Raw genomic sequence first — 26507 nt, forward strand, 5'->3', positions numbered from 1 at the left:
GCCACTACCAATATGGCCGCTACAGCCGATGTGCTATATTTCCCGTTTCAGAAACAGACGGGTGACGTCAGGGAGAACACATCCATGTTTTATACAGTCTATGAAAATCACGCATTTTGTTTTCCTGAGGTGATAACAGTGATAACTTTTTGGTATCAAACCATTTTTTTAAGTATCTGAAGTTGCTTCTCCACTGTTCCCAGAAGCTGTTTAAGTTTTTTCCACTACAAAAGTTTGTTGCATCAGCAAATAAAATACACTTGAGTGAACCGGAACCAAACATAAATCATTAATAAACAATATGAACAACAACGGTCCAAGAAATGAGCCCTGTGGCACACCTCACACGTAAATTTGAACAGATAAGAGTTTACATGGTGAATTTGGACAAATTGATGCTTTTCCTCCAAACAGCTGGTCAGCCAATCACGAGCCAGCCCACAGATCCCATATTTCTCTAATTAAGACAATAATAGTTTGTGGTCAGTGGCGTCAACTGCTTTCTGTAAATATCCCAATTTATCCCTGAAACAGCATTAGTACAAAAAGAGAAATAAAAGCACCAAATAGGAGTTTGCTTTGGGGACCTCTTGTGGCCATTTAAAAAAACTACAGTTTGTTCAGTTTACTGAAGCTCAGAGGAAAAACTGATCCTCATGACAGCTGAAACGTAAGAAATGCAGCTTTTTATGGATTGTGCAGCTTTCTGTTTGGATAATTTCAAAATTTAGGAAAACAGAGGAATCATGCTGCAGATGTTTCAACACGTTGCTAATGAATCAAAAACATCTTCTGTGTGAGGAGGGATGGGAATACTAATCTGACTCAGCTGAAATATTCTCCCAGTCAGGTACAAACAGACTCTTGCAAACATTTTTAATCAGTTAATTTTGTACAGTTAAATCATAAACATGTCACGACAGTACAAAAAAATCAGACTACATTTAAAAAATTACATTTATTCTTCCTTTTCATTGGTTGTAGTGTTTTAATGCTGTTATCACTCCTCATATATAAATATGCATTAATTAGCTCATCAGAAACATCTTCATCGTTCCTGCAGCTAACACAGGAGAGCTCTAAAAACTATCAGTAGGCGGATGCAGAGATAACGTGTTTCTGGATGTAACCTTCATGAAACAGTGATTTAAATGTATGAAATTAATCTCTCTGATTACTTTGTGCTGGGACATCTCAGGATGATTAGATACAATTCACTTTATGTTAGGAAAACAGACCTGAAGGAAAGCACCAGAGGCCAAAGGTCAACGTCATGTGTTAAAAGAGACTGTGTCAATCTGAAATGATGAAAGTTTAAGAGTTAAAGAGAGGACACTGTTTTTCTCCAAAAAATATGTAATCAACACAAATATATTTTTTCTGATATTTAGGGTTTAAGGTCCAGATTTTCCCTTAAGTGGAGATGTGACAAGACGTGTTTGTTTTGGAAATGAATGGAGTCATCGTTTTCCCAGATCCAACACCACCAGGTATTTACCAACAGTTAGGTAGAGCTACACTTTGAAACGTGACAACAAGCTAACTTTGTCAGTTTGTAGCGTAGTTTAGCAGCTGCTATATTTCTCTCTCCTCACAGCCCGGTGCTCTGAGACGTGTCTGTAACGTGTAACGTTAGTGAATCCTGGTTCTGTCCTACCAGAGCTCATCTACCAACTCCAACCTCACCAAGCAGAGCTAACGTAACCTGGCTCTTCATTTTATTGATAGACTCTCAAGTTTGAACAGACCACTGCAGAATAACTGCAGACTGTGGGATGGAGGCTACATTAGCACAAACAGTGAAAACAACAACAATTTAGCCAATTTAGCCGTTAGCTCAATGTTTTGGCCTGTAGCTCACTTTTTAACCTTAAGCTAATGTTAAAGCCTTCACCTCATGTTTAAGCCTTTAGCTCATGTTTTAGCCATTAAGCTAGATGTTTAAGCATTTAGCCCATGATTTAGCATTTAGCTCATGTTTAAGCCTTTAGCCATGTTTTAGCCTTTAGCCCATGTTTTAGAGTTTAGCTCATGTTTTTGCGTATAGCCCATGTTTTAGCATTTAGCTCATGTTTAAGCCCATGTTTTTTAATTTAACCCATGTCTTTGCCTTTAGCCTGTGTTATAGTGTTTAGCTCATGTTTTAGCATTTAACTCATGTTTAAGCCTTTAGCCTGTGTTTTAGTGTGTAGCTCATGTTTTCGCCCATGTTTTTACCTTCTGCCCATGTTTTAGCCTTAAGCCCGTATTTGTGCCTTAGGCCCATGTTTTGGCGTTTAGCTCATGTTTTAGCATCAAGTCCGTGTTTTAGCCTTTAGCATATGTTTTAGCCTTTAGCCTGTTTGTAAGCCTTTAGCCCTTTTTTGATCCTTTAGCATATGGTTTATCCTTCAGCTTATGTTTTAGCCCATAATTTTGCCTTTGGCCCATGTTTTAGTGTTTAGCTCATGTTTTAGTGTTTACCTTTTGTTTTAGCCTTAAGCCTGTTTTTAAGCCTTTAGCCTGTGTTTCAGCGTGTATCTCATGTTTTAGCCCATGTTTTTGCCTTTAGCCCTGCTTTGCCTTGAGCTTGTGTTTTAGCCTTTTGCTTTTTGTCCAGCCCTTGACCTGTGTTATAGCCTTTAGTCAGTGTTTTAGCTTGTAGCCTGTTTTTCACCCTTGAGCTTGTGCTTTTTATCCTTTAGCCAGAGTTTTAGCCTTTAGCTTCATGTTTTAGCTTTTAGCTCGTGCTCTATCTCTCTCCTGTTTCTCTTTCTTCTGCTCTTCTGTCCTTTTTCTGTCTGACAGTTAGGCTCCAGTGTCCACCATCATGAAAAAATTAATCACAGAAATCATTTTCAGCAGAGAAAAACACAGATCTCTCTTCTCACTACTAAACTTTATCAGCCATCAGGCGTGCTGTTGTCATGGAGACCTTTGAGTTGGGCTGTTTTTAGTGTTGATGATGAGTTTGTGAAAGAAATAAGAAGTTGAGTGTTAACCTGCTCAGAGTTTCAGATCATAAATACATCCCCCACTGCAGACACGGCTGATACAGGTGAGTTTTATAAACAGATGTTAAACATTAAGATGTGGATGTAAACTAACTTTTAAAGTTGAATCACCAGGATGTTTTTCTTACTCGTCTCCAGAACCGTGACGGGAAAGTCTTCTCACACACGATGAGGAGGGAAACAGGAGGAGGGGAGAGTTTAAAAAAAGGCAGGATGGCTTTAAAAGTTCCACTTAATGTCCCAGAAAAGAGGAGCTGCTTTCTCTGTGGTCGCTCCCGTCGCCTCCTCCACCTCTGCAGCCTCCACCGCTGCCTCCTGCTGGGGAGGAAGAGGAGTGACCGAGTCTTCCTCCACAGAGTGAGCTGAAGGAGGGACACAAAGAGGGGAATTAAGGATTACAGAGCTTCTGTTGGACAATAATCTGAGCGACTTGTTCAGCGCTTACTCTGCACGCAGGTGATCAGAGGCTCCTCCCACTGGCCGCCGGGCAGACAGGTGATCACAGGCTTCAGCTTCTGCACAAAACCGTCCTCACAGTAATATCGCACCTTGGTGTTTGTCTCGAAACGCAACCTCTTCTTCCCAAACACCTTAGCGTGTGGGACTCTGGGGGGCTCGCCGCAGGAAGCTGTCAAACAGAAACACTCTGCGTCTTTACAGATTTACCACCTGTGATCAAAGATGTGAGTAAAGACAGATGACGTGAGCTCACAGATGCCCTTCTTGCAGGTGTAGGAGAGGTGGTAGTTGCACGGAACGTCGCTCCAGCGGCCGCCATCATGCCAAACCATCACTGCACAGTCCTCACCAGACAGGAAGTAGCTGTCTGGCTGACCTTTGTACCAGTTCTCATAGAGCTGACAGAGACGGGAGAGTTTTTTTAATATTCATTCCAAGTTTCCAAAAACTTAAAGAGAACTTATAATTTCTGATATTCATATGTTAAGGTGCAACCTGCGGCTCTTTGACAACTTCACAACTTTCCATGCATCTGTGGCTAACCTCAGGTTTTACAGCCCTGGGAAGATAACTACATCTACAAAAAGACTAATCTGGAAGAAAATACAGATTTTAATTCTGTGTGGATGGATTCATTTAACTGACAACATGCTGTAACTAAATATTCATGTCTGATATGTGGCAAGACATTAAGCAAACAACAAAAAATGATGAGTTGAGCAATATTATCAAAATATATCATCATATTAAGGTATTCTTTCACAATTTTTGCCTATTTTGCAAATTTACTAAATTTCCTGTTTCTTTTGAAATTTTGCAAATTTTTGAAATTTTAAATCCTTTGAAATTTTTGCCATTTTTTTTTGATTTTCAAAAATTAGAAAAAAAGGGAATTTTTTTTCAAAGTTCAATTTTTGTATTTTTTTGCAATTTCACAATTTCTATTTTTTTAAAACTTCAATAAACATTTGAAGTATTATTATTTTAATGAAGTTATGTGAATTTTCAAAATTGTAAAATTGTTTGATTTTTTTTGCATATTTTTGCAACTTCAAATTTTTTTTTTTAATTCAATTTTATTTAACTTTTTTGCACAGTTTTTTTGTTTTCAAATTTATCAAAAATAAAAGAAACTAAGATGTCACATGTTCAATTTGATAAATTCAAGAAACTTCTTGTTTTGATTATTACTATTTACTTGATTTTTACTGTTTTTTATTTTTTTCACTTATTCACACCAAGTTTTTCTGATTCCTTTTTATAAATTGATCAAAACACCACATTTTAAAAACAGAATGCGATCTTTAGGAGATTTGCTGAAATAATGAGGTCATCACATAAGAGTCTTTGCAGGACCTTAAACACCGAGGTCTGCCCATAGTTCTGTCCCAACAGGCTTCAAGAGGGCTGGCCAATCAGAGTGAAGGGAGTTTGTGGAGCAGGGAGCCTTAAAGAGACAGCAGCAAAACCTGAAGGCTGAAACTAGGGTTTTTTTGAACGGCAGGGAGAGAAAAAAGGGGATTTCTTTGAGCTGTAAGTCATGTTAAGATACCACAAGGGACAGAATTAAGACTAAATAATGTACAATACCCCCTCTTTAAGTTGGTACAACTCACCAGAGGGTTCCCATCAGACCAGCGGAAGTCTCCCTCGATGGTTCTGTCATTCAATCCAATCCACTGATACTCTTTGTATCTGTCTGAAACGTTAGAATACGAGAGAGGAAAAAGGTAGACAGAGTTTCAATAATGAACCAAACTTTTTCAGCTTTAAACCAGTGATTTTCTTCGTTTTTTATCCACTTTTTTACTCTTCTTACCAAACAGGAGTTTCTGTTTAAAGCATCCATGGAAACCACCCGCAGAGTAACATCAGATAGTTATCTTACCACCTCCGTTTTAGACCAAACACCAACACAGACTTCAAAACCTCGACATTTCCCAGGGAAACCCAGCTCAGTGTGAGGAGACATGAAAAGGTCTCTGTTGTGTCTGGTCTGGAGGAATGTGAGGATGTCTGGTTTGATATCTGTAATAGAAATATGTCCGTCTCTGCTGATGTGTTATTGTGCAGAGAACAGATACTGGACTCAAAGCCGCCCACACAGACCGGTCTGAGGGTGACCTGGTAAAAAAACAAACTGTCTTTTCTGTCAGTCTGTGACTCTTCTGCTTGTTTTAGTGATGACTGATGACAGGATGATGGAGAATGGTGCTGGTGAGGGGTTAAAGTTACCGTTGATGTAGTCCTGCTCCTCGGGCGTCATCACAGACAGCAGGTGACCTCCACACATGCGGCAGTGCTGCTCCGCCGCCTCCCAGCTCTGCCTGATGGAGAAGTGCTGATAACAGAAGCCCTGAAACTTCTCCCAGCCGGGCTCACACACCTCCACGTCTGGACGGGATGAGAGGGAACACACATGTGACTCAGGATGATGATGATGATGATGGTCCTGGTCTCAGGATTTAGAGGATTTATCAAACAGAGAAACTGAACCTGATTCACAGAAGTCTCCTCTGTAACCGGACAAACACACACAGCTCGGGGAGTCTCCGTCCACACATGTTCCTCCGTTCAGACACGGGTTCTCCAGACACGAGTCTGCAGAGAGGCAAAAGAGAATTAATACTTACACTGAGTTTATGTTTTTATGACCTGTGGTGAACAAATAAATAAAGTTAATCTGCCACAGGATTCAGTCCTGCATCCCAACATTAACATTTACCAGCTTATCAATATGTTCAAATACATTTTGCTGGTGTCTCATTAACCCAATTTCATCCAGCAGGGGGAGCTGTTACATCAGTTATTTCTCACGCTGCTGTTGCATGTTTCCCCAGCAGAGTTTGTGCATAAAAAAAATTAAACAAACTCCTTCAATGAAATCTCACACAGTCACAAACAGCTCTTTTATCATATAAATAATGCTTTTTATACTCTTTATTTTGTCCCTCTGGTGCCCCGGTAGTGTCTTCCCATGATTTCCAGCTCAGTAAATCTCTGTTTCTGTCTGGTGTTAAGTTAAAGTCTTCTCTCCTCCTTCAGTCTCTGCTCTGGCTCCTGTCTCTTTAAGAACTGATGGTAAAGTCCTGGTTCTTGTTTTTAAAGCTCTACACGGCCTTTATGCTGCAGCTCCATCAATGAGGTTCTAGAATGTTCAACAGCAAAGACAGAGAGCTTTCTGTCTTTGTGATGTCACAACATTCCGGAACTCTCTGAGCTCTCAGAGTGTTTTTAACGGAAACTAAAGACTTTTAGCTTTTTAACTTGGAGGGATTACATTAAACTTGAACTATTTTATCAAACCAATACACAAACAACATTTATTTATCTTATATTTTCATACTTATATCAATAGTTATTGCTTTTTAGTCTTTATTTTTTTCCTCCAGTACCCTCATAGTATTTTTACATGATTTAATGCTCACAAAAATCTGTTTTTCTCTCTCTGGTGTTTTAAAAACTTTTATTTCATCCTTATCGAACTCATATTTACTTGATTAAGCTGATGTCTCTTTAAGGCTGCCCGCTCCAGGAACCCCCTTCACTCTAATTGACCAGCTCTCTAATTGAGGCCCGTCAGGAGGCGGAGCTATGAGCAGACCTTGATGTTTGATGCCCCTCCAACGTGTCGTGAAACAATTTTAGGACTCTTGTGTAATGACCTTATCACTTAAGCAAGTCTCATTAAGATATTTACATCAGTTTGTGTGGATGTTGGTGCCCTCATAAACAGCATCTCTCATGGTCTTTTTTTTGATTATATATATATATACATATATATATATATGTATATATATATATATATATATATATATATATATATATATATATATATATATATATATATATATATATATATATATGTGTGTGTATATATATATATATATATATATATATATATATATATATATATTTATATGATCTGTGGATTTTTTGTTTTTGTTGTTTGGTTTTCTTGAATTTAAATTTTACAAACTGAGATATTGTTTTTTTTAGAGTTTATATATATATATATATATATATATATATATATTTTTTTTTTTTCTTTGTTTCCTTGATTTCAAATTTAAAAAACTGAGATGTTTTAACATACATATAAAGATTTGTACTATATGTAACAGAACTCTTTTTTTAAACACCATAAGGATTATATATAATAACTGGAGGTTTATCCCTGAGCTGTGCTGTTTCAGCATGGAAAGCTAAAATGCAGAGTCCTGTGAATCTACTTCCTTATTTTGCATTTTCTGAGAGAGACGTTTCCTCCCTCGCTCCCTGATCATCCCAGCTGTTATTTCCGTTCACATCAGACATCCAGCACTTTGTCTCCGCGCTGAGGTGTTGATGTGCTGAGGTGTTGATGTGCTGAGGTGTTGTGGTACCTGGTGAGCCTCCTTGTTTTACAGCAAACACTTTAACAGCAGCCATGGCCGTCTGTTCATCCCTCTCTCTGTGCAGCTCCTCTGGGTTCATGGTGTGATCGCCATCTGTGACATCACTGTCATCTGTGCTGAGCGTCGCGCTGATGGTTTCCTCCTCGTCAGGCCTCCACGTACAGATCTTAACCGGAGGTTGGTCTGTGCTGCTGTTCCCCTCTCCTCCCTCTGACCCATGATCTGTGGAGACGAAAATGATAAAGACTGACAGCAGGACCATCCACCTGTTTTTAATGTCTGTCTTTGAACTCACCGTCCTTCCTGCTGGTCGTGTCCTCGGTGGGGACATCTTGCTCGTTGGACAGATCATCAGAGTCCTGATGGATAGGCGGCTCAGCACTGTATTCCCGATCGGAGCGGGATTCCTGGGGTGTGGAGGTGGAAGGTTCTGGTTCCCACCCGGGTGTGAGGGTCAGCTGAGGGATGAGTGTGATTTTCACGTCTGACTCAGGGGAGGAGTCACCTCCATCCTCCCCATCAGACGAGGACAGAGTGGGGTTTGGTTTCACCTCCTCCCCGGACGGCTCACCTGATCCCTCTCCAGCATCCTGCTCTCCCTCCTCGGGGTCGTTGTCGGTGGTATTCTGGCTCGCGCAGAGGAGTATTTCTGGGTTTTCTCCTAATCCTTCACGCTCAAGTTTGTCCTGCATGTCCTCCAGCTGTTCAGCCCCGGATGAACAATTGCTTATGAAGGCTAAAATCTCCGGGGAGCTGGCTTCAACCTCCACAGCGGGCGAAGACAGAGTTACTGATTCAGAGGACGCCAACAGAGTGACCGGATCAGAAGAGTCCGAGTCGTACGTGACAGTGAGGACGTCTGCTGAGGGGACCTCACTGTGGTCAGTGTTATCATCATGTGCTTCATCCTCTGAGCTGATACTGGACTCATCATCACCGTGAACTGGAGACGAGGAGTGTGTGGTTTCATCCAGGTGCTCCAGGGTGGGATCATACCCTACAGAGGAAAGAAACAACTTTTGGTTTACATTCATTTTTCTTTCTGGGCCTTTTAGTTTCAAATACTGTTAGCTGTCATATCTTTCTCTACCTGTTCTATTCGATTTTGACTCTGAGAAGGGCAAAAAGTTAATTTTTTCTTCTCTTTTTGGCAAAAAAACCCATAACTGAAGATGCAATGTGCATGCCATGTAAGGGCAATGTGCAGGCAATGTACAGGTCAGGAGTGGGTCATGCACAAGCCATTTGTAGACTATGTGCAGGCCATCTGTAGGCCATTTGTGAGCCATTCGCTAGCCATGTGCGGGCCATTTTTGAGCCATGTGCAGTGGGAATGGATACTGAATTAGGTACTTTTATAGGTACTGACCGAAATCTGTCAAAAGTACCAAAAACCGATTCACGAAAAATCAAAAGGTACCATCTTTAGGTACCTAAATGCATCTTTGTGACTATGAGGGAGTGGAAGAGTAGGAGATTTACCATGCTGGACATGAACACAGCATTACAAGGTTATATATTAAAGAATATATATGTCAAATTGAAAAACACAAAAAAATACTATTAAACAAATTGATATTTTTTTACCAAATGAGCCCAAAGAAGTATCGAAAATTGTTACAGTTGAGTACCAGTACCATTGACATGTACCGGGTATTGGTACTGTATCGTTTTTATGTGAAAGGTACCCATCCCTAATGTGCAGGCTATGTGCTGGCCATTTTTGAGCCTTGGCAAGCTATTTGTAGGCCTTGTATGGGTCGTGTGCAGGCCTTTTGTATGCTTTTTGTGGGACATGTTCGGGCCATTTTTGAGCCACGTATAGGCCATGTAAACTCAGAAAACGCAATCTTGCTCGGTGAACTAATCACTGAGCAACATTGGGGAGGATGGCAGAGCTATGTCGGGAGGCTCCTGTGTTGGAAATGGACTGTGCAGAAGTACCATATGGGCTACTGGATGCCTGTCTATAAATCAAGTCAGCTATGCCCTTATAAGGGCAAAACTTGTAAATGTAATAATTAAGAAAAAAAAAGAAGGGTCTGCTGTTTCTGTGGACAGCCTCCAGTGGACACTCCAGGAACTGCAGTTGTTAGCACTTCAGCTTTGTCTTTCATATTCTACTATAGGAGTCTATCCTTTGGTACAGTTAGTTAGAAAAGCTTGAGCCACATTAATACCTCCTGAATATTTACCTGACTCAGTTACAGGGACAAGATCAGAGGCGGGTAATGACTCCAAACTCGTTAAACTTTGAGTCACAGAGTTTTCTGTCTCTTTGCCTGGAGCAGGACTCGTAATCTCCTCTTCGGACTCCTCTTCAGTTGGATTGTTGCTGGTGTCCTCAGGTGTACTGTTTTCAAAAGAAGATAACAAGGTGGTGGAGTGAAAGTCTACTTCTTCAGTGTGAGAGGAAGCTGGCAGAGCTGAGACCCCTTCAGGGGTACTGGCTGTGGACTCTTCAGTCTGTCCTGAATCATCATGAGAGGTGGCAGTCTCAGGGTCATGGTCTAAAGAGTGGTCCAAGTGATCATCTGAAGTGTGGTGATGGTCATCATCTGGAGTGTGGTCCAAGTGGACAACTGTTGTGTGGGAGTCCGAAGTGTGGTCTGAGTGGTCATCCGGAGTGTGATCCAAGTGGGGGTCAGGAGTGTGGTCCAAATGGTCATCTGGAGTGTGGTCATGGTGATCATCTGTAGTGTGGTCCGAGTGGTCGTCCAGAGTGTGGTCTTGGTGGGAGTCTGGAGTGTGGTCCTGATGGGGGTCTGGAGTGTGGTGATCATCAGTAGTGTGGTCATGGTGATCATCAGTAGTGTGGTCATGGTGATCATCAGTAGTGTGGTCATGGTGATCATCAGTAGTGTGGTCATGGTGATCATCAGTAGTGTGGTCATGGTGATCATCAGTAGTGTGGTCATGGTGATCATCAGTAGTGTGGTCATGGTGATCATCCAGAGTGTGGTCATTGTGATTGTCTGGGGTGTGGTCCTGGTGGGGGTCTGGAGTGTGATCAAAGTGATCATCCAGAGTGTGGTCATGGTGATCATCCATAGTGTGGTCTTGGTGGGGGTCTTGAGTGTGGTCATGGTGATCATCCATAGTGTGGTCTTGGTGGGGGTCTGGGGTGTGGTCTTGGTGATCGTCTGGAGTGTGGTCTTGGTGGGGGTCTTGAGTGCGATCAAGGTGATCATCCATAGTGTGGTCTTGGTGGGGGTCTGGAGTGTGGTCATGGTGATCATCCGTAGTGTGGTCCTCTTGTAGAACAGGAAGGTCGCCGTCTTGAGGAGCTACGGTAGAGCTTTCAAGGTGTTCCTCTGAATCAGTTCCTGGGATCCCAGTCCCAGGAAGGTGATGATCCAAGGTCTTTCGGTCATCTTCAGCTGTTGCATCAGCTGAGGATGGCGTGGCGTCCTCATGGTCTGTTGTGTCGTTTTCAACACTTGAAGAAACTGTTGACATTTCATGGGACTCTTCATGATCTGTATCTGGGTCTCCTTCAGGTGCTGGCTGGTAGGACTCTGGGTACCTTGCCCTCACAATGACCTCCTCCAAGTGATCTTGGTGCTCAGTTGTAAGAGTCACAGACTCATGGCCGTCTTCTGTTGGCGTTTGTTTCTCATAACTGAACGTAACGGGCTGAGCCTCCACAGGACTGAGACTGACTGTCCCGGTTTGTTGGACTTCTTCTCCCTCCTTCTCCATCGCCTCGCTCAGGCTGAACTCCTGGCTCGCTGGATTTGTTAAGAAAACGATATCCTGACCAATGTCCTCCGGCTCGGTGGCGATGAAATCCTGAGGGGATTCTGTGAAGGCGCCGTTGTCACCTGGAGAAAAGCACAGATTTAGAAAAGGTTATTTTTGAATTAAATCTATTTGCTTCAACTTACAGCAAAACACCGTAAAATCTTAAACCTGAACCAGGACTTTTTGTGTCTTACTCCTGAAGCAGTAGACATCATGCTGACTCTGCACCTCTGGGAAACCCGTCTGGTTGCTGTAGCGGTACACCGTCCTGACCCCCGGTTCTCCTCCCCCACAGCGCTCTCTGGGGGTAACGATGGGGTAGCGCACGCTCCCGTCAGCCAGCCAGCCCGGACTGCAGAGGTTCAGCCCGTCGTTCCAGGCGGCGTAGAGCTGAGCGGTGGTGGCGAGCTCTGCGCCATGACTCAGGCAGTACGCTTTGGCCTCCCAGAAGGTGAAGCGCTGGGGGGCAGTGCCATGGAAGACTTCACCTGTGGAGCAGCAGACAGGTGTTCAGTTTAGGTCATACGTTCCTTTGTTACCAGATGATCAGACTTTACAGATGGAGATGTGACTCTTACTAAGGCGTGTGTTTGTTTTGAAAATGAATGGAGAGCAGATCTTCTTTTTAACTCTACTTTTCTTCAAGACAACTTTTTACCATATCCGACTCCACGTGGTAAGGCATTTATCAACAGTTAGGTAGAGCTACGCTGTAAAACATGTCAACAAGCTAACTTTGTCAGTTTGTCCCGTAGTTTAGCAGCTGCTATATTCCTCTCCCCTCACAGCCCGGTGCTCTGAGACGTGTCTGTAACGTGTAACGTTAGTGAATCCTGGTTCTGTCCTACCAGAGCTCATCTACCAACTCCAACCTCACCAAGCAGAGCTAACGTAACCTGGCTCTTCATTTTATTGATAGACTCTCAAGTTTGAACAGACCACTGCAGAATAACTGCTGACTGTGGGTTGGAGGCTACATTAGCACAAACAGTGATTCAACAACAGTTGAGCCCATGACCATTTAGCCTTTAGCTAGATGTTTTGGCCTGTAGCTCACTTTTTAACCTTAAGCTAATGTTTAAGCCTTAAGCTCATGTTTAAGCCTTTAGCCCATGTTTTAGCCTTTGGCTAGATGTTTTAGCCTTTAGCCCATATTTTAGCGTTTAGCTCATGTTTTAGCCTTAAGCCCGCGTTTAAGCGTTTAGCCCATGTTTTAGCCTTTAGCCCGTGTTTTAGTATTTAGCTCGTGTTTTAGGCTTCAGCCCAAGTTAAAGTGTTTAGCTCGTGTTTTAGCCTTTAGCTCGTATTTTAGCCTAAACATCATTAGCTGGCATGGTGGTATCATAGAGACTTCGAGAGGTAGCATTTAGGAATAACCTATATTGGTGCTAATATTCTCATTTCAGAGTGTGGATTACGATCTGGAAAATATACGGGAGACTTTTTCAAGATACTTAAAAAACTCCAGCCACTCACACCCATTGTTTTAACTTCTTTTTTTGTCATTTTGGGGTTTTTTTTCTCATAATTTTGACCTTTTTTCTCCATATTTTGATTGTTTATCCATTGCTTATGACTGACTTTCTTATAGATATGACTTCAACTGTAAGTTTTGTTACTTTTACCATGTAGTTTCGACCTTTTGTCTCATTATGTCAGCCCCCCCCCATACTTCACCTTTTTTTTTTGCAGTTTGGACTTTTTCTATCATTATTATGACACTATTCTTCATCATTCTGTACTGTTTTCCCTTCATTCTGACTGTTTATCTCTTGAATTTAATTTTTTTTTGGTCATCATTTCCCGCCATAATTTTCAAGAGGTATCACTTAAAGATGAATGGATCCACTGTTATGCCAGACATCACTTCTCTATCCTCATGGGCTTAGGCAGAATAATTAATATAAACCTAAACCATGAATTAAAAAAGAGTTTTCTGTGAAACTTTAGTTGCCATACCCTGAATGTTTTCCACGTAGCAGTAGACGTCGTACAGCTCGTCAGGCTCCAACAGCCCATAGTTCCTCACTCCGGGCATCCCGTCCATGTCCCCAAAGCAGCCCTCTCTCGGCATCTGGATGGGATACCTGAGGAGGGAAGAGTTGATTTCTCTCCGGGTTAAAACATGCGTCAGTTCAGGCTCAGAGGTCGTTGATCCAGTCTGACGTGTTACCTGTTCCTGTCTCACCTCACTGAGTGGTCTGAGAGCCAGCCGGCATCACACTGCTCATACCCGCTGTTGTACGCCGCCAGGAGCTGCTCTGGAGACGCGATTTCAGCCCCGATCTCCCCGCAGGCCTCCCTGGCGCGCTCGAAGGTGAAGGCGTAGCGACTGGAAGCATCCCGGTAATGAAACACGACTCCTGTAAAACCCAGATCACCAGCACCCGTGAACACGGTGCCCCTTCCTTCAAATCTAGACTCTGACACTTATCCTCTGCCGTACCTTTGACCTTGATCTGAACCACGTCGTCGGCGTCCTCCAGCCCCTGCTGCACCTCGCAGCGGTAGAAGCCGGTGTCGTTGTGTCTCAGGCTCTCCAGCCTCAGAGTGAGGTCAGCAGGCGAGGACGCGTAGTTCAGCAGCGAGGCTCGGTCTTTGTAGGCCTCGTTGACCCTCACTCTGTCCCCGCGGGCCACCAGGATCTCCGTCTCCTTACCGTGGGTCAGGACGCTCCACTTGATGCGCGGCAGAGACAGCACATGGTGGCGGCCGTTGGTGGAGGGCGACGGCGGGGGGTGAGCCAGAGACACCAGGCAGGGTAGCGTCAAAGGGGCGCCCAGCACGGCCGACACGGGCGGCGAGGTGGGGATGGTCACCTGGAGGAGCTTGGAGTCATCTGAGGAGGGGTTACAAGAAACAAGAGGCTGTGACCTGAGGCTCCGTTAGCCTAGCTTAGCATAAAACCTGGAGAAAATATGGAAACTTGTTTTGCAATTCATCTAACAAATTATACAACTTTTTTTTATTACGATTCTTTCTGAGGTTTATCTTTTAATTTTTATTTTTTCAAATATTACCCACCATCTCATGGTGGTAACAACAACCTCTGACAATCTTAAAATTTGACTTTTTGTCTTGAATTTTGACTTTTTTTTTCCAGAATTGTAATAACCGCTTATTTTTCTCATCAGATTGGTACTTTTTCAGAATCATAACTGCCTTTTCAGAAGTTTGACTTTTTCTCTAACTATTGTGACTGTTATCTCAGATTTGACTTTTTTTTAAATTGTAATTCAGACCTTTGAAGTAATTATTCAACTTTTGTTGAGCAATTTGTTTATGAAATGTCATGACTATCTTGATTTTTTTTTTTTTTTACTTTTATCTGGGTTACTTTATTTCACAGTTTAATTTACTTAAACTTTTTTTTTTAAATACCTATAAAATTTCATCATGATTATGGCTTAATAGCTCTAATATTTGGAGTGACTGAGGTCCAAAAGCGTTTTTTGGTATGCCCTTAATTGCACAATGCCACGTGCCATTCCTTAGTGACACCTACCAATGGCTCAGTGACACCTGACAATCCATCAGTGACACCTGCTGACTTCTCAGTGATTTTTGCCAATGGCTAGCTTACACCTGCCAGTCCATAACGGACACCTGCCAGTTGCTTAGTGACACCTGGCATTCCTTAGTGGCACATGCCAATCCATCAGTGACACCTGCCTCTGCCACTTGACTAACTTTCATATTCTTTCTTTACTTATACCTTTTCTTTGACCTTTTCCCTCATCATTTCGTCCTTTTTATACATCATGTGACCTTTTCTTTATTCTCTTAACTTTGACTTACTATCTTGTTATAATGACTTTTGTCTAAAAATGTTACTTTTTATGTTATTATTTTGAATTTTTATCTGACAATTTGGACCCTGAATTTCATATGAATGATAAACTGTTTCATATTTTGGACTTTCTTTTTAGAATTGTGACTTATAATTGTGTTGCTTTTGATTATACCAATATTTTCACATTTTCTCTCCTAACATTGTTGTATTTTCCCATAATGTCACTTTTTCTCAGAGTGACTCTTTATATCATTATTTTGACTTTCATCTCTTAACTGTGACCTTTTATCTTGTCATTTGACTTTTAAGACTTTTTTTACTTTTATTTTAATTTTTTTAACTTTCATGCTGGTTCTCAGGTGTGAGCTAAGAAGTGACGACATGGACCTGTCCTTCCATCCATCGTTATTGGGAACGTAAGATCTATCTCCAATAAGATGGACGAGCTAGCTGTGCTAACCCAGCAACAGGGGGAATACCAGAAGGCAGAGTAGCATCATGCTATTCACAGACATGGCTAACAGAGCTAACAGTGGACATGGACCCTGTGGAGGTGAAGGCTGGCTGACAGCATCTATTTTCTTATGGAGCTTTTTGCACTTTCTATACACTTTCTTACTTTGGTTTTCTTGATTGTTGCTATTTTATTCTTTGGTTATTTGACTTTCAAATCAAAATTTTGATTTTTTTTTAATCAAGGCCAAATCTTTCTCTGTCTTTGTTGACCTTGTGCCTGACAATAGTTTTTTCTTTACCTTTGTTTAAATGTTCTCCAAACCTCCAACATAAGTGCAGACAGGCAGGTAGTCAGACAGGTGAGTGGGTGGATCCACGTTGTGTTATTTTAAACTTCCGTAAAGGTAAAAAACATTTAGCTTCATCCTTCAGCCCCTCAGCTCACCTTCACTCTTTTTAAAACGACCTCCAGAGCTCGTGTGTGTGTGTGTGTGTGTCAGCAGAAACAGCGAGCAACAGGAAGTGATTAAAGAGCACCAGCTGCCCTGAAAGGTCAAAGGTCAGGTGTGATTTAATAGAGGGAGGGGGGGCGTACCTGAGTCGTGTTGGGGGGTGGAGGACGATGTCAGGGCGAGCAGACAGATGGCGCACAGCAGCAGCAGAGGGTGAAGCACATCCAGTCTGTGGGTGAGACAGAGGGGGAGGGGGGGGGTGAACTTCAGCTGGACTGAAAACTCTGAAAGCTGTTTTTTAATCACGTGTTGTTTATTATAATATATATTTACATCACAGCGTGTGTTTCAGACCGACAGACTCAGACAGACCAAGGGACCGGACCGTCTGCGTGTCCTTGGACCTCCCTCTGCTGTGAGCCGGACTTCAGGAGCTGCTGTGTGTGAGCTGAATCCTGATTCCCTGAAACTCCCCGGAGGGTCGGACCGAAGCCCAACACCAACTTAACTAGATTTACCATTATTACCTCTCCTTTCATCCTCCTTTCATCCTCCTCTCTGAGCCCTCTCTCCATCCTGCTTTTCTTTGTTGTATTATAATCCTGTTTCCTCTGTGCTCCTTTGTTCACACCTTTGAGTTTCTGCTCACTTCTTCTCTGAACACCTGCTGACAAACCTGTCGACCGAACGCCTCGAACAAAAGGTGGAATAACTGATAGTGGATTAATCTCAAAGACGCTGCAGCAGGGAATAAACAAACGGAGAAGCAAACAGCGGCTTAGTGGAGAAAGGAGACGCTTCGTAGCTGATGAAAGCTAATTGTCAGTTCACGCAGAAAGAAACAGAACAAACAGCTGTTGACCTCCGACTCCTCTCGTCCCCCGCAGGCCCGAGTGAACAAACAGATCCCCTGAAGGAGCCAAACACAGACGGTTAATCTGCGCTCGCCTGCAGCCGTCAGCAGTCAGTGTCAGACCGGTTTCCTCCCACTGACAGACGCTTCAGGGTCAACGTGAGTTTAGAAATTAAAAGTTTGTTTGGAGCTTTCAGCTGAGGCTCATTTCTAATCAAAGCAGGATTAATAAATAATCACTCAGCAAATCTTTAATGCCACGGTTTGGCTCCGTCACTCCAAAGGGAACGCTTTGAAGACAGAAATGCCACCTGGGATAAAACTAAGTTAACCACATCGTTGTCAAAGTTGAGCTAGAGAGCAAACGTTTTCATGGAGAGTTTTAGTCTTTCTAGAGCTGAGGGTTGCTTGTACACAAGTTATAGTCTACTTTAAAGATTTCTACATTAGATTGATCCAGCAGGTATCAGGAAACAGACTGTGAAACCTTGCAGACACTCCCAGATGAAGATGATTTTCACTCAAACTGAGGATCAAGAACAATTCTAAAAATATGATGTTTTAGCCTAAATTTTGCCAATTAAAGCAATTAAGCAATCTGCCAATCGCTCAGTGACACCCATAGACTCTATATAGAGTGGTTTTGTAACCAAAGTTCCTCTGTCACAGTTGCAGACATTGTTGCAGTTGTGCAGCCAGAGTCTGTGCAGTAGAGACTGTGAGGGATTCTGGGAGAATCTGAGTGGAGCCGGTTGACAAAAATAATATATCTATTTTTTCTTTCCAGAGTCTAATCACTTCCTGACTCTACCTCCCGACATATTTTACAATCCCAGAAAAAAAAAAAACACAAGAACAGCAGCTGTCAATCATCGTTTAACGTTGCGTAAAGCCTCATTTTTAACCTCGTATAACTAATATAAATGAATATTTTCAGAAAAAGGAGGACTTGGATACAAGACAGCCAAATGATATCTTCAAATCACCACAACAATCAGACGTGAGAAACATTTCTACCAGGTGGATTAATTGTTTAAAGTTTGACCACAGCCCATCTGGAATGACTGGGGAGATGGATTTTTTGACCTATACTGCAGCCAGCCACCAGGGGGAGCAGTTTGTGGTGACCTCACTTCGAGCCGAGCAAGATGACGTCCATTTTTTTTTTTTACAGTCTATGGTGACACCTACTAACTCATCACTCAGTGATGTCTACCAATCTTTGCTGACAATTGCCAGTCCATTACTGACACCTGCCGATTGCTCAGTGACACGTGCCATTCTATTAGCAATTGGCAACTGTCACTGAGTAATTTGCATGTGTCACTGTGTGATTGGCAGGTGTCACTGTTTGCTCTGCAGGTGTCACTGCAATTGGCAAGTGTCAGTGAGTGATTGGCTGGCATCACTGTGATTGGCAGGTGTCACCGAGCATTTGGCAGTCGTCACTTAGGATTTAATAGGTGTGACCGAAATTGGTAAGGGTCACCACGTGTTTGGCAGGTGCCCCTGTGTGATAGTCAGGTGTCACTGTGTAATTGGCTGGTGTCACAGTTGGCTCAGTAGATACCTGCCAATCGCTCAGTGACACCTGTCATTCTTTTAGCAATTGGCAAGTGTCACTGAGTGATTCGCTGGCATCACTGTGATTGGCAGGTGTCGTCGAGCATTTGGCAGTCATTGCTTAGGAATTGGCAGGTCTGACAGAAATCCGTGAGTGTCACTGAGTGATCTACAGGTGTCACTGTGTGATTGGCTGGTGTCACTGTTGGCTCAGTAGGTACCTGCCAATCGCTCAGTAACACCTGCCAATTCTCAATGGCACCTGCCAGTCCATTACTGACACCTGCCGATAACCCAGTGACACCTGTCATTCTATTAGCAATTGGCAAGTGTCACTGAGTGATTTGCTGGCATCACTGTGTGATTGGCAGGTGTCACTAAGTAACGGCAGGTGGCACTGAGATTACAATGGCATAACAGAAGCTACTTTTGGTTCTAGGTCTCAATCTCATTTTTTGTTGAGGCTGTGTTAACATAAGACCTGATTTGACCTCTAGGAGCTTTAGAGATGCTGTTTTACCTCTTTCCTTCAGATTGTTTTAATGTTTTTTTTGTGGCAGCTCTTCCACAGCTAACATTGACATATGACCTAGCATGTGTTTTTTTAATTTAGCCAATACGGATGTAAAATAGGGGTAAAATAGCACAAAATAGACATATGTTGGCATTATTGGCACATCCTCCTTTGGCATAAACTAAGACAACAATATGGTTAGTTTTAGGAAATGTTAGATTTAAAAAAAATAGCTAATCTTCATTCCAAATGTTGATAAAAGCCATTATAAGTATTTCTGCAAGTTTTTGACTTTGTTGTCAAATTTATTGTGTTTTCTTTTTCTCTGAGATCCTTAGTGATCTGTTTTATATCTCCTTTGAGTTTGGACTCATCAGAACAGACAAAACTGAATTTATCAGAGCAAAGATCTAAATATAGAGGCTGTGGATCTAACTCTGACCAGGAAATCCCTTCATAACAGTCTGACACGTTCCAGTACAGCAGACTGACGCGGGATAAAGAAACTGTCAGACTCTCAGCTTCTCCTCAGACTGCTTTCACTTTCTTTTTCCATTAAACGCACAAAAGACTGACACTTTTATCTCCGCCTGACAGCCAGCCCTCCACCGACCAACTATCTCTTCATTTCAAACTTTTCCACCATCCGGCCGACACACAGCACAGAGAGGGGAAGAGGAGAGGGTTTGGGGAGGCAGAGCGGGCAGAGGACGCATCCCAGGCAACATCCGAAGAGCAAAGACAGGCATCACAAGTGGCTGAATAGTCAATGACTTCACCTTGAGGAAAAAAAGGCGCTGAAGGCCAAAAGAGAGGGGGAGAAAGGGAGAGGATGTTTGACCGCCTGGTTTGCCAGGGAAGGTCATTTGAGGCTGGATGGGGGAGGAGGGGGAGGAAGAGGAGGAGGAGGAAGGGGGTGAACTACATTCTTAAAGGACTGCAGCAGCAGCTTTGTGAGAGTTTGGCCCATTTGTCAGGTTATCCGGTGTGTAACGAGAGGAGTGCTGCTCAGACGACACAACTCATCCTCCCGTTTAAAGACAAAACAGACCTCCAAGAACATCCTGACGCTTCTCTCTGCTGCTGCATCCAAACAACCAGCACGTTCCTGCACCTTCAGTCCAGTCTCTATTCTTCATATTCAAATTTATCCAGAGCCAAACTTTCCCTGATAGCAGGTCAAGTTCATCCACCTCTGTTGGATTTTATCGCTGGATCTCACTGAAGTCAGAGCAGTTAGTGCGTGAGGAGCTGTGAAGCCGGCAGCAGACGGCTGTAGTAATTAAAAAAAGAAGCATATCTGGTCCATCAGAGTCTGAGGAGACAGAAGACCAGGAGCTGGTTGTGTCAGCATGAATTTAGAGGACAGTCTGCTTCCTGAGTCACTTTATGAAGCTACAGACTCACTCTGAAACAATAACCCATTTCCACCAAGTGGTTCAGTTTATTTCATCTTGGTAAGCTACACATCCTGTGGCGTTTCCCTTAGCTTATCCCTGGACAGATCTCTACAGCTACAGGGTGCCCACCTGTTAGTAAAGTCAGCCATGGCCTTATATGGACAAAACTTGCAAGATTAAATTCCTGAAAAATGATTCATAAGAAAAATTCACATCCCAACAGCTTGTGTGCTGATGATTATTTCTGATTATCGTCTTTGAATGGGTGTGTATGTGGTTTCCTGCACTTCCGCAGCCAGCCTCAAGTGGACACTTAAAGAACTGCAGTTTTTGATACGTATGTCTCATAACCAGAGTTTGATACTTCGGCTGTATTCAGACCAGAAAAGTCCTTTGGTCCACTTGTTTGGTCCGGACCAAAAGCTGACTTTATTTTTTTCGTTTGGTGCGGTTCGTATTCAGATTGTACTTTTTGCAAGTGGACTATATTCTGTAAACACATCCAGGTGTTTACATCGGTGCTCTCATTGGACAGCACTGACAAAGGGCGGCACACAGAGTACAGACCAGGAAATGGAGGTAAACATGTGTGTTTGTGCTCTTATTAGAGCTGCTAAATCATTTTCAGTTTCAAGAGCAGCTCCTTCAAAGCAGCTTAACAACACCGTTTACAATTTAGGAACAGGAAGACCAATGATCGCAGCAAGGAGGCGCTATGCTCTGCGTGTCCTGACCCACAACATGCTAGCTACAGCGTGGCTAAACAGAAGACGGAGGATCAGGTAGGAACCAAAGACGGTTAGGTTACGGTGGCTCTATAGGCCCAAAAGGCACATGTATCCTGTAGTTAGTTCAGATGGACCTTGGTTTGTATTCAGACCTGCACCAGAGAGCCACGAACCGCACCAGAGTTCGTTTGGAAGCGGACCGAGACCACCTCAAAAAGTGGGTCTGGGTCCGGTTGTTTGGTCCGCCAGTGCCACCTGCCAACTCCTCAGTGACACCTGCCAGTCTCCTACTGACACCTGCCATTTGCACAGTGACACAGGCCATTCAATGTGTAACACCTGCCAAGAGATCAGTAACATCTGCCAAATGTTTAGTGAAACCTTACCGTTGACAAGTGATCTCTGCCAGTCACTTACTGACACCTGCCATTTGCACAGTTACACCTGCCAGTTGCTGAATTATGTATCACTGAGCAGTTGGTAGGTGTCACTGAGCAACTGGCAGGTATCAATGTGTAAATGGCAGGTGTCACAGAGTGAATGGCAGGTGGCACTGTGCAATCAATGGCATACCATAACTCGCTTTCTGATCTTGGTGTCAATAGTTTTTAAGGTCAACAACAAGTGAACTTTGCCCCCAAACAACTTCCTAAAGCAGTACAACGCTTCTTATGAGTTATGTCTTTATCATTTGTACTTTTTGAGAAAGACAATGATTTAAAAAAAACATATATTGAATTTAGTCTAAAACAAGTGTAAGAAAATTGAAATCTGAGTCTGTCTGTGACAAAGACAGGGGCTTTAAGTGGACGCACTTTTAAAAGGAGCTTCTAGGAAGGATTACTCTGCAGCCCTGACGCCTTGTTTCATGACTGCTCCCTGACGCAACTGATGGATCAAATCCAAATGTTTTTTTTTCTTTTTTACCAAAGAGGGAGTTAAACTCCACTCTTTCCTAAAGGAATAAAGCCGGTGCTGCATTTCTTCTTCATGTAGAAACACAAAAAGCGTCACGGCTGGAGCAAACTGCTGTGATGCGTTTATGGGTGAATTCAGTTGAAGTTGACGGGTTCAGGCAGGAGAAGCAGATTTGAGATCCGGACTTCAGGACAAACCTGTTGACCTTCACTACCTCGACTCTCGGAGTCTTTCACACTTCACCACAAAGCCGAACACAGCCCCTCTTTGTCCCCGTCTTTCAGATTTATCGAAAAGGGTTCAGAACCACTCGCTGAGACATCTTTGGATCGACTGGACTCCGCCGCCACCCCTTCGCTGGACCCCTCTGCTTTTCTCACGGGGAGGACGGATCACCGCTACCAGCCTCCTGCCCCCAGGCTGCTCCTCCATCACGCCGGGCCCACCCGTCCCACATCACGCCACCTCAACTGACTGGCTCTGCCCATCTCCAGGGGCAACCTGAGCCCCCCTCCCTGACTGACACAATCTGACAGGAAGCAGGGAGCAGCCGGGGGGGCCGGGAGCACCGGAGACCTCGAGAAAAGAGCGGCAGAGGGAGAGAAGAAGAAAGAGTGGGTACGGCATGACTGAGTGCTGAGAGAGACGTTGAGTCCACTCGAGTGGTTTGGAAGGAGTCGGCCTGGAGCTGCAGCCGTGTCTGATGAGCTGTTAGCAGCTGACTGTGAGCTGGGGGGGGGGCGAACTTTTAAAGAGTGGCTCAAAACAGAAGCTAGAGGAGGGAGACTGAGAGCTGCAGCGTTTAACGGTGAGAGTCCATCCACGGTTTATCGTCTGCATGGGGCGAAAAACAGTCTGATCTCACCACGTCTGAGAGTCTGCTGCAAAATAACACCACACATCAAACATGGATCTGACGTATGTGGACGTTCAGACTGAGCATGTGCAGATTTTCAAACCTCTACATGTAGAAATCCCTGAACCTCTCTGTAACTGATCAAACTGACAACACCAGGTCTTTACCAGACTAGCTGAAATGATGAGTCCCAAACACCAAGGTCTGCACATTGCTCCGCCCCCTCAAAGGCTGGCCAGTCAAAGTGAAGGGGGTTTGTGGACCATGGAGCCTTAAAGAGACAGCAGCTGAAACAAAGTGTTTCAGACAGAGGCTGAAATAAAGGTTTTCTAAAATGCCAGAGAAAGAAAGAGAATTTTTTTTGAGCTGTAACTCATGTACATATACTATGGGAGCACCAGAGGGACAAACTAAAGACTAAGAAAGCAATTATTAGTGATGTTAGTGTAAATATAAATGTACAAGATGGATAAATGTTGTTAAATTATTGGAAGTAAGAGTCTTTAGTTTCCTTTAAAAACACTTACAGAGCTCAGAGAGTTCCGGAATGTTGTGACATCACAAAGACAGAAAGCTCTCTGTGCTTGATGATGTCACAACATTCTAGAACAGCAGCTCCAGAGCCTCATGCGGCTCTTTGACTCCTCCCTCTTTATTGAAATAAAGTTTTTTTTATTTTTCTTCCAGAGGGTATTGATGATTAAAGACACTGACACTAAATAAAATCCTGCGTTAACATTTAGTTGAACTAAATCTTCATCCCATCTGTCAATAAAGCCTGCCACCGCTCTACTTCACCTCCTACAACATCAACAGCCCACCAACTTTCCATGCACCTGTGGCTAACCTCAAGTTTTACAGCCCTGGGAAGATAACTACATCTACAAAAAGACTCATCTGGAAGAAAATACAGGTTTTAATTCTGTGTGGATGGATTCATGGATAGATTAAACTGGCACAGCTTACTATATATGGGTGATATGTGGTAAGGTATTTGTAAACAACAATGAAGGATGAGTTGAGCATTATTATCAAAATATATAATAAGATTCAGATATTTTTCCAAAAATTTTGCAGATCAATTAAATTTCCCCTTTTTAATTTTGCAAATTTTGGACATTTCAAAATAGTTTGAAATGTGGCAAAATTTAGAATTTTTTAAACAAATTTTGACATTTCAATTTTTTCTACATTTTTGCAAATTGTTCAAACAAACTTGCACATTTTTGAAGTTCTTTTTTTTTTTTTTTTTTTTGAAATTTCTAATTTTTTTTACATTTGAATTTTTTGGACATTTCATTTTTTTTATGAAATTATGTGTATTTTGGAAATTTGAAAATTGAAGATTTTGCAAATTTTGAGCATTTCATTTTTTTTGTAAAAATCTATGCATTTTTTTTTTTTTGCAAATTTATTAGAAAAAAAAACTACAATATAACATGTTCAGTTTTTATAAATTAAAGAAATTCTTGTTGAGATTATTCTTTATTATTCACTGAATTTTCCATATATTTAGAATTTTATAAAGTTGATAGTTGTTCTGTGAAGATTAAGCAGATTTTGTGGCCCCTGAATGACTTAAATCTAGGTGAGTTGAGGTCAAATGGCTCCTATTAAAGTAAAGGTTGCAGACCCCTGTTTAAAACTTTAATAACAAGAATTCTTAAAGAGACAGGCGCCAGAGCAGAGACTGAAGGAGGAGAGAAGACTTTAACTAAACACCAGAGAGAGAAACAGAGATTTACTGAGCTAGAAATCATGGAAAGACACTACGGGGACACCAGAGGGACATATAAGAAAAGAAAAATCCCCCCTCTTTAAGTGAAGACTTGCAACTGAGTATTCAGGACCAGAAGAAGAGGCAAACACTTTGCAAATACACACAAAAGTCTGCCACTTTAAAATGTTTCCCTCCATCACACTTTCTGACATGATATATCTTCTCAGTCAACAACAACCATCTTTAAAACACTGTTGGAATCACGTCTTACTCGTCCTGTCCAAAATAAACTGACTTTTATTAAAGTGAGTGGTCATCCTCTCTCAGTTTCTCTCTTTGGGGAAAAAGTAAAGTCAGACGTGAGTGAACTTTAAACTCACACTTCAGGACACAGAGCTTTAAATACAGCTGCTTTAAAACAGATTAAATAAATAAGCTCTTCAAAGAGAGTAAGGAGACAGTTAAGGAGTCATATTTTCCTCTCAATCCTCTTAAAGCGCTGACTGTGGAAGTTCAACCAACACAAAAATCAGCTAATGCTCCAGCCTCTGGCAGCAGGGACTTATGCTTCCATACATTCCAAAACAAATAATCCAAAAAATTAAAGATGCAAACAAAAACTAACCCTGCACGAATGTTGCAACTTTATCTCTTAACCTTGCAAAACATGAACAAAAATGTTGCAAACAGCTCCACAGATTATCTGCAATATCAAAAAGCTTCAGCATGCACGTTTCATGTCACACATTTCTTCATCACTACAGTCCGAGTGGAGCATTTAGGATTTTAAAAAATCACAGAAAGTTTTGTGCACATGCTTTGCTCAGCTGGAGGTGAAAAGATGGAAATGACGATGATAATTTGACTCACTTCATCTTTCAGACTCCTCCGTGTCCTCGCGCAGCCTCCGGGCACGTGCAGCTCGATCCTTTCTCCTGTTTTCTGCACAGAGTCCGTCAGGCTGCAGCCTCCGAGCGGTTCTCACAGGGTGACACAGAGGGAGAAGGAGGAGGTGAGGAGAGGAGAGGAGAGGGTGGTGAGGAGGGCAGAGTTAAAGGACCAACACCTCCTCCTCCTCCTCCTCCTCACATCATAATCCTGCTGATGCTGAGGAGAGGGCAGATTCAGAGGTGGCGGGTTGAGGATGCTGAGCTGTAACTCTTCAGAAACGCTGTAATCTGAACATGTGACGAACTTTCCTCTCACCTTGGCTGCAGATTACCTGAAACGTGCTCTGTGGACAGACTCCTGCTGGCTCCCTCGGTACAGACTAATAAAAAGGGACTTAAACTCACAGGGTTGATGCTGAGCCGTGACTAACACGCGGGGTGTGATGTTTGTATGGAAAGGTTAATCTGCTTCAGTAGCTTCCAGTAACTCTGGGGGATTAAAATCTGATAAAAGGAGAAAATCTTGCTCATAACATGAGAGTCGAACACCCACAGAGAGGACCCTAAACCTGTTTGTACGAGGAGCCTTAGAGGGGTGATAATCTGCCCTGATCAATAGATGTAATCCCATGTTGTTCCAGTTTTTAACCTCCCTTTACCTCGGCATAGATTAAACCAGCAGCTGGAAACATCCCTCAGAGATTACGCTCTGTATAGACCTGACAGCACCACTCGGCTGCAGCAGATTTGTCTTCACAAGATCTGAAATGA

The 26507-nt window shown here is 42.7% G+C and overlaps 1 protein-coding gene across 1 annotated transcript; it reads right to left on the reverse strand.

Annotated features, from left to right (window-relative positions):
• Positions 1-2382: 2382 nt before the first annotated feature.
• On the reverse strand, positions 2383-25940 carry bcan (brevican). Its single transcript, XM_074684236.1, has 15 exons — positions 25717-25940; positions 16438-16523; positions 14040-14432; positions 13782-13956; positions 13553-13680; positions 11788-12081; positions 10045-11673; positions 8145-8846; positions 7838-8071; positions 5949-6053; positions 5688-5846; positions 5069-5151; positions 3706-3850; positions 3439-3621; positions 2383-3355 (listed from the first exon to the last, which is right to left on the reverse strand). The coding sequence occupies exons 1-15, from the start codon at positions 25719-25721 to the stop codon at positions 3213-3215; spliced, it is 4464 nt and encodes a 1487-aa protein (XP_074540337.1). The 5' UTR covers positions 25722-25940; the 3' UTR covers positions 2383-3212.
• Between the last annotated feature and the right edge of the window lie 567 nt (positions 25941-26507).

Source organism: Halichoeres trimaculatus, unplaced genomic scaffold, assembly GCF_033239565.1.
Source record: "Halichoeres trimaculatus isolate MK-OKI-2021-1 unplaced genomic scaffold, fHalTri1.1 fHalTri1_scaffold_12, whole genome shotgun sequence".
In the NCBI taxonomy this organism is placed as follows: Eukaryota; Metazoa; Chordata; class Actinopteri; order Labriformes; family Labridae; genus Halichoeres; species Halichoeres trimaculatus.

Coding starts and splice junctions, on each gene's coding strand:
- bcan (XM_074684236.1), bottom strand. Junction 3,851..5,068: donor GGTCTGATGGGAACCCTCTG/GTGAGTTGTACC, acceptor CGTCTCTGTCAG/CTCTATGAGAACTGGTACAA. Junction 3,356..3,438: donor TCTGATCACCTGCGTGCAGA/GTAAGCGCTGAA, acceptor TCCCTCCTTCAG/CTCACTCTGTGGAGGAAGAC.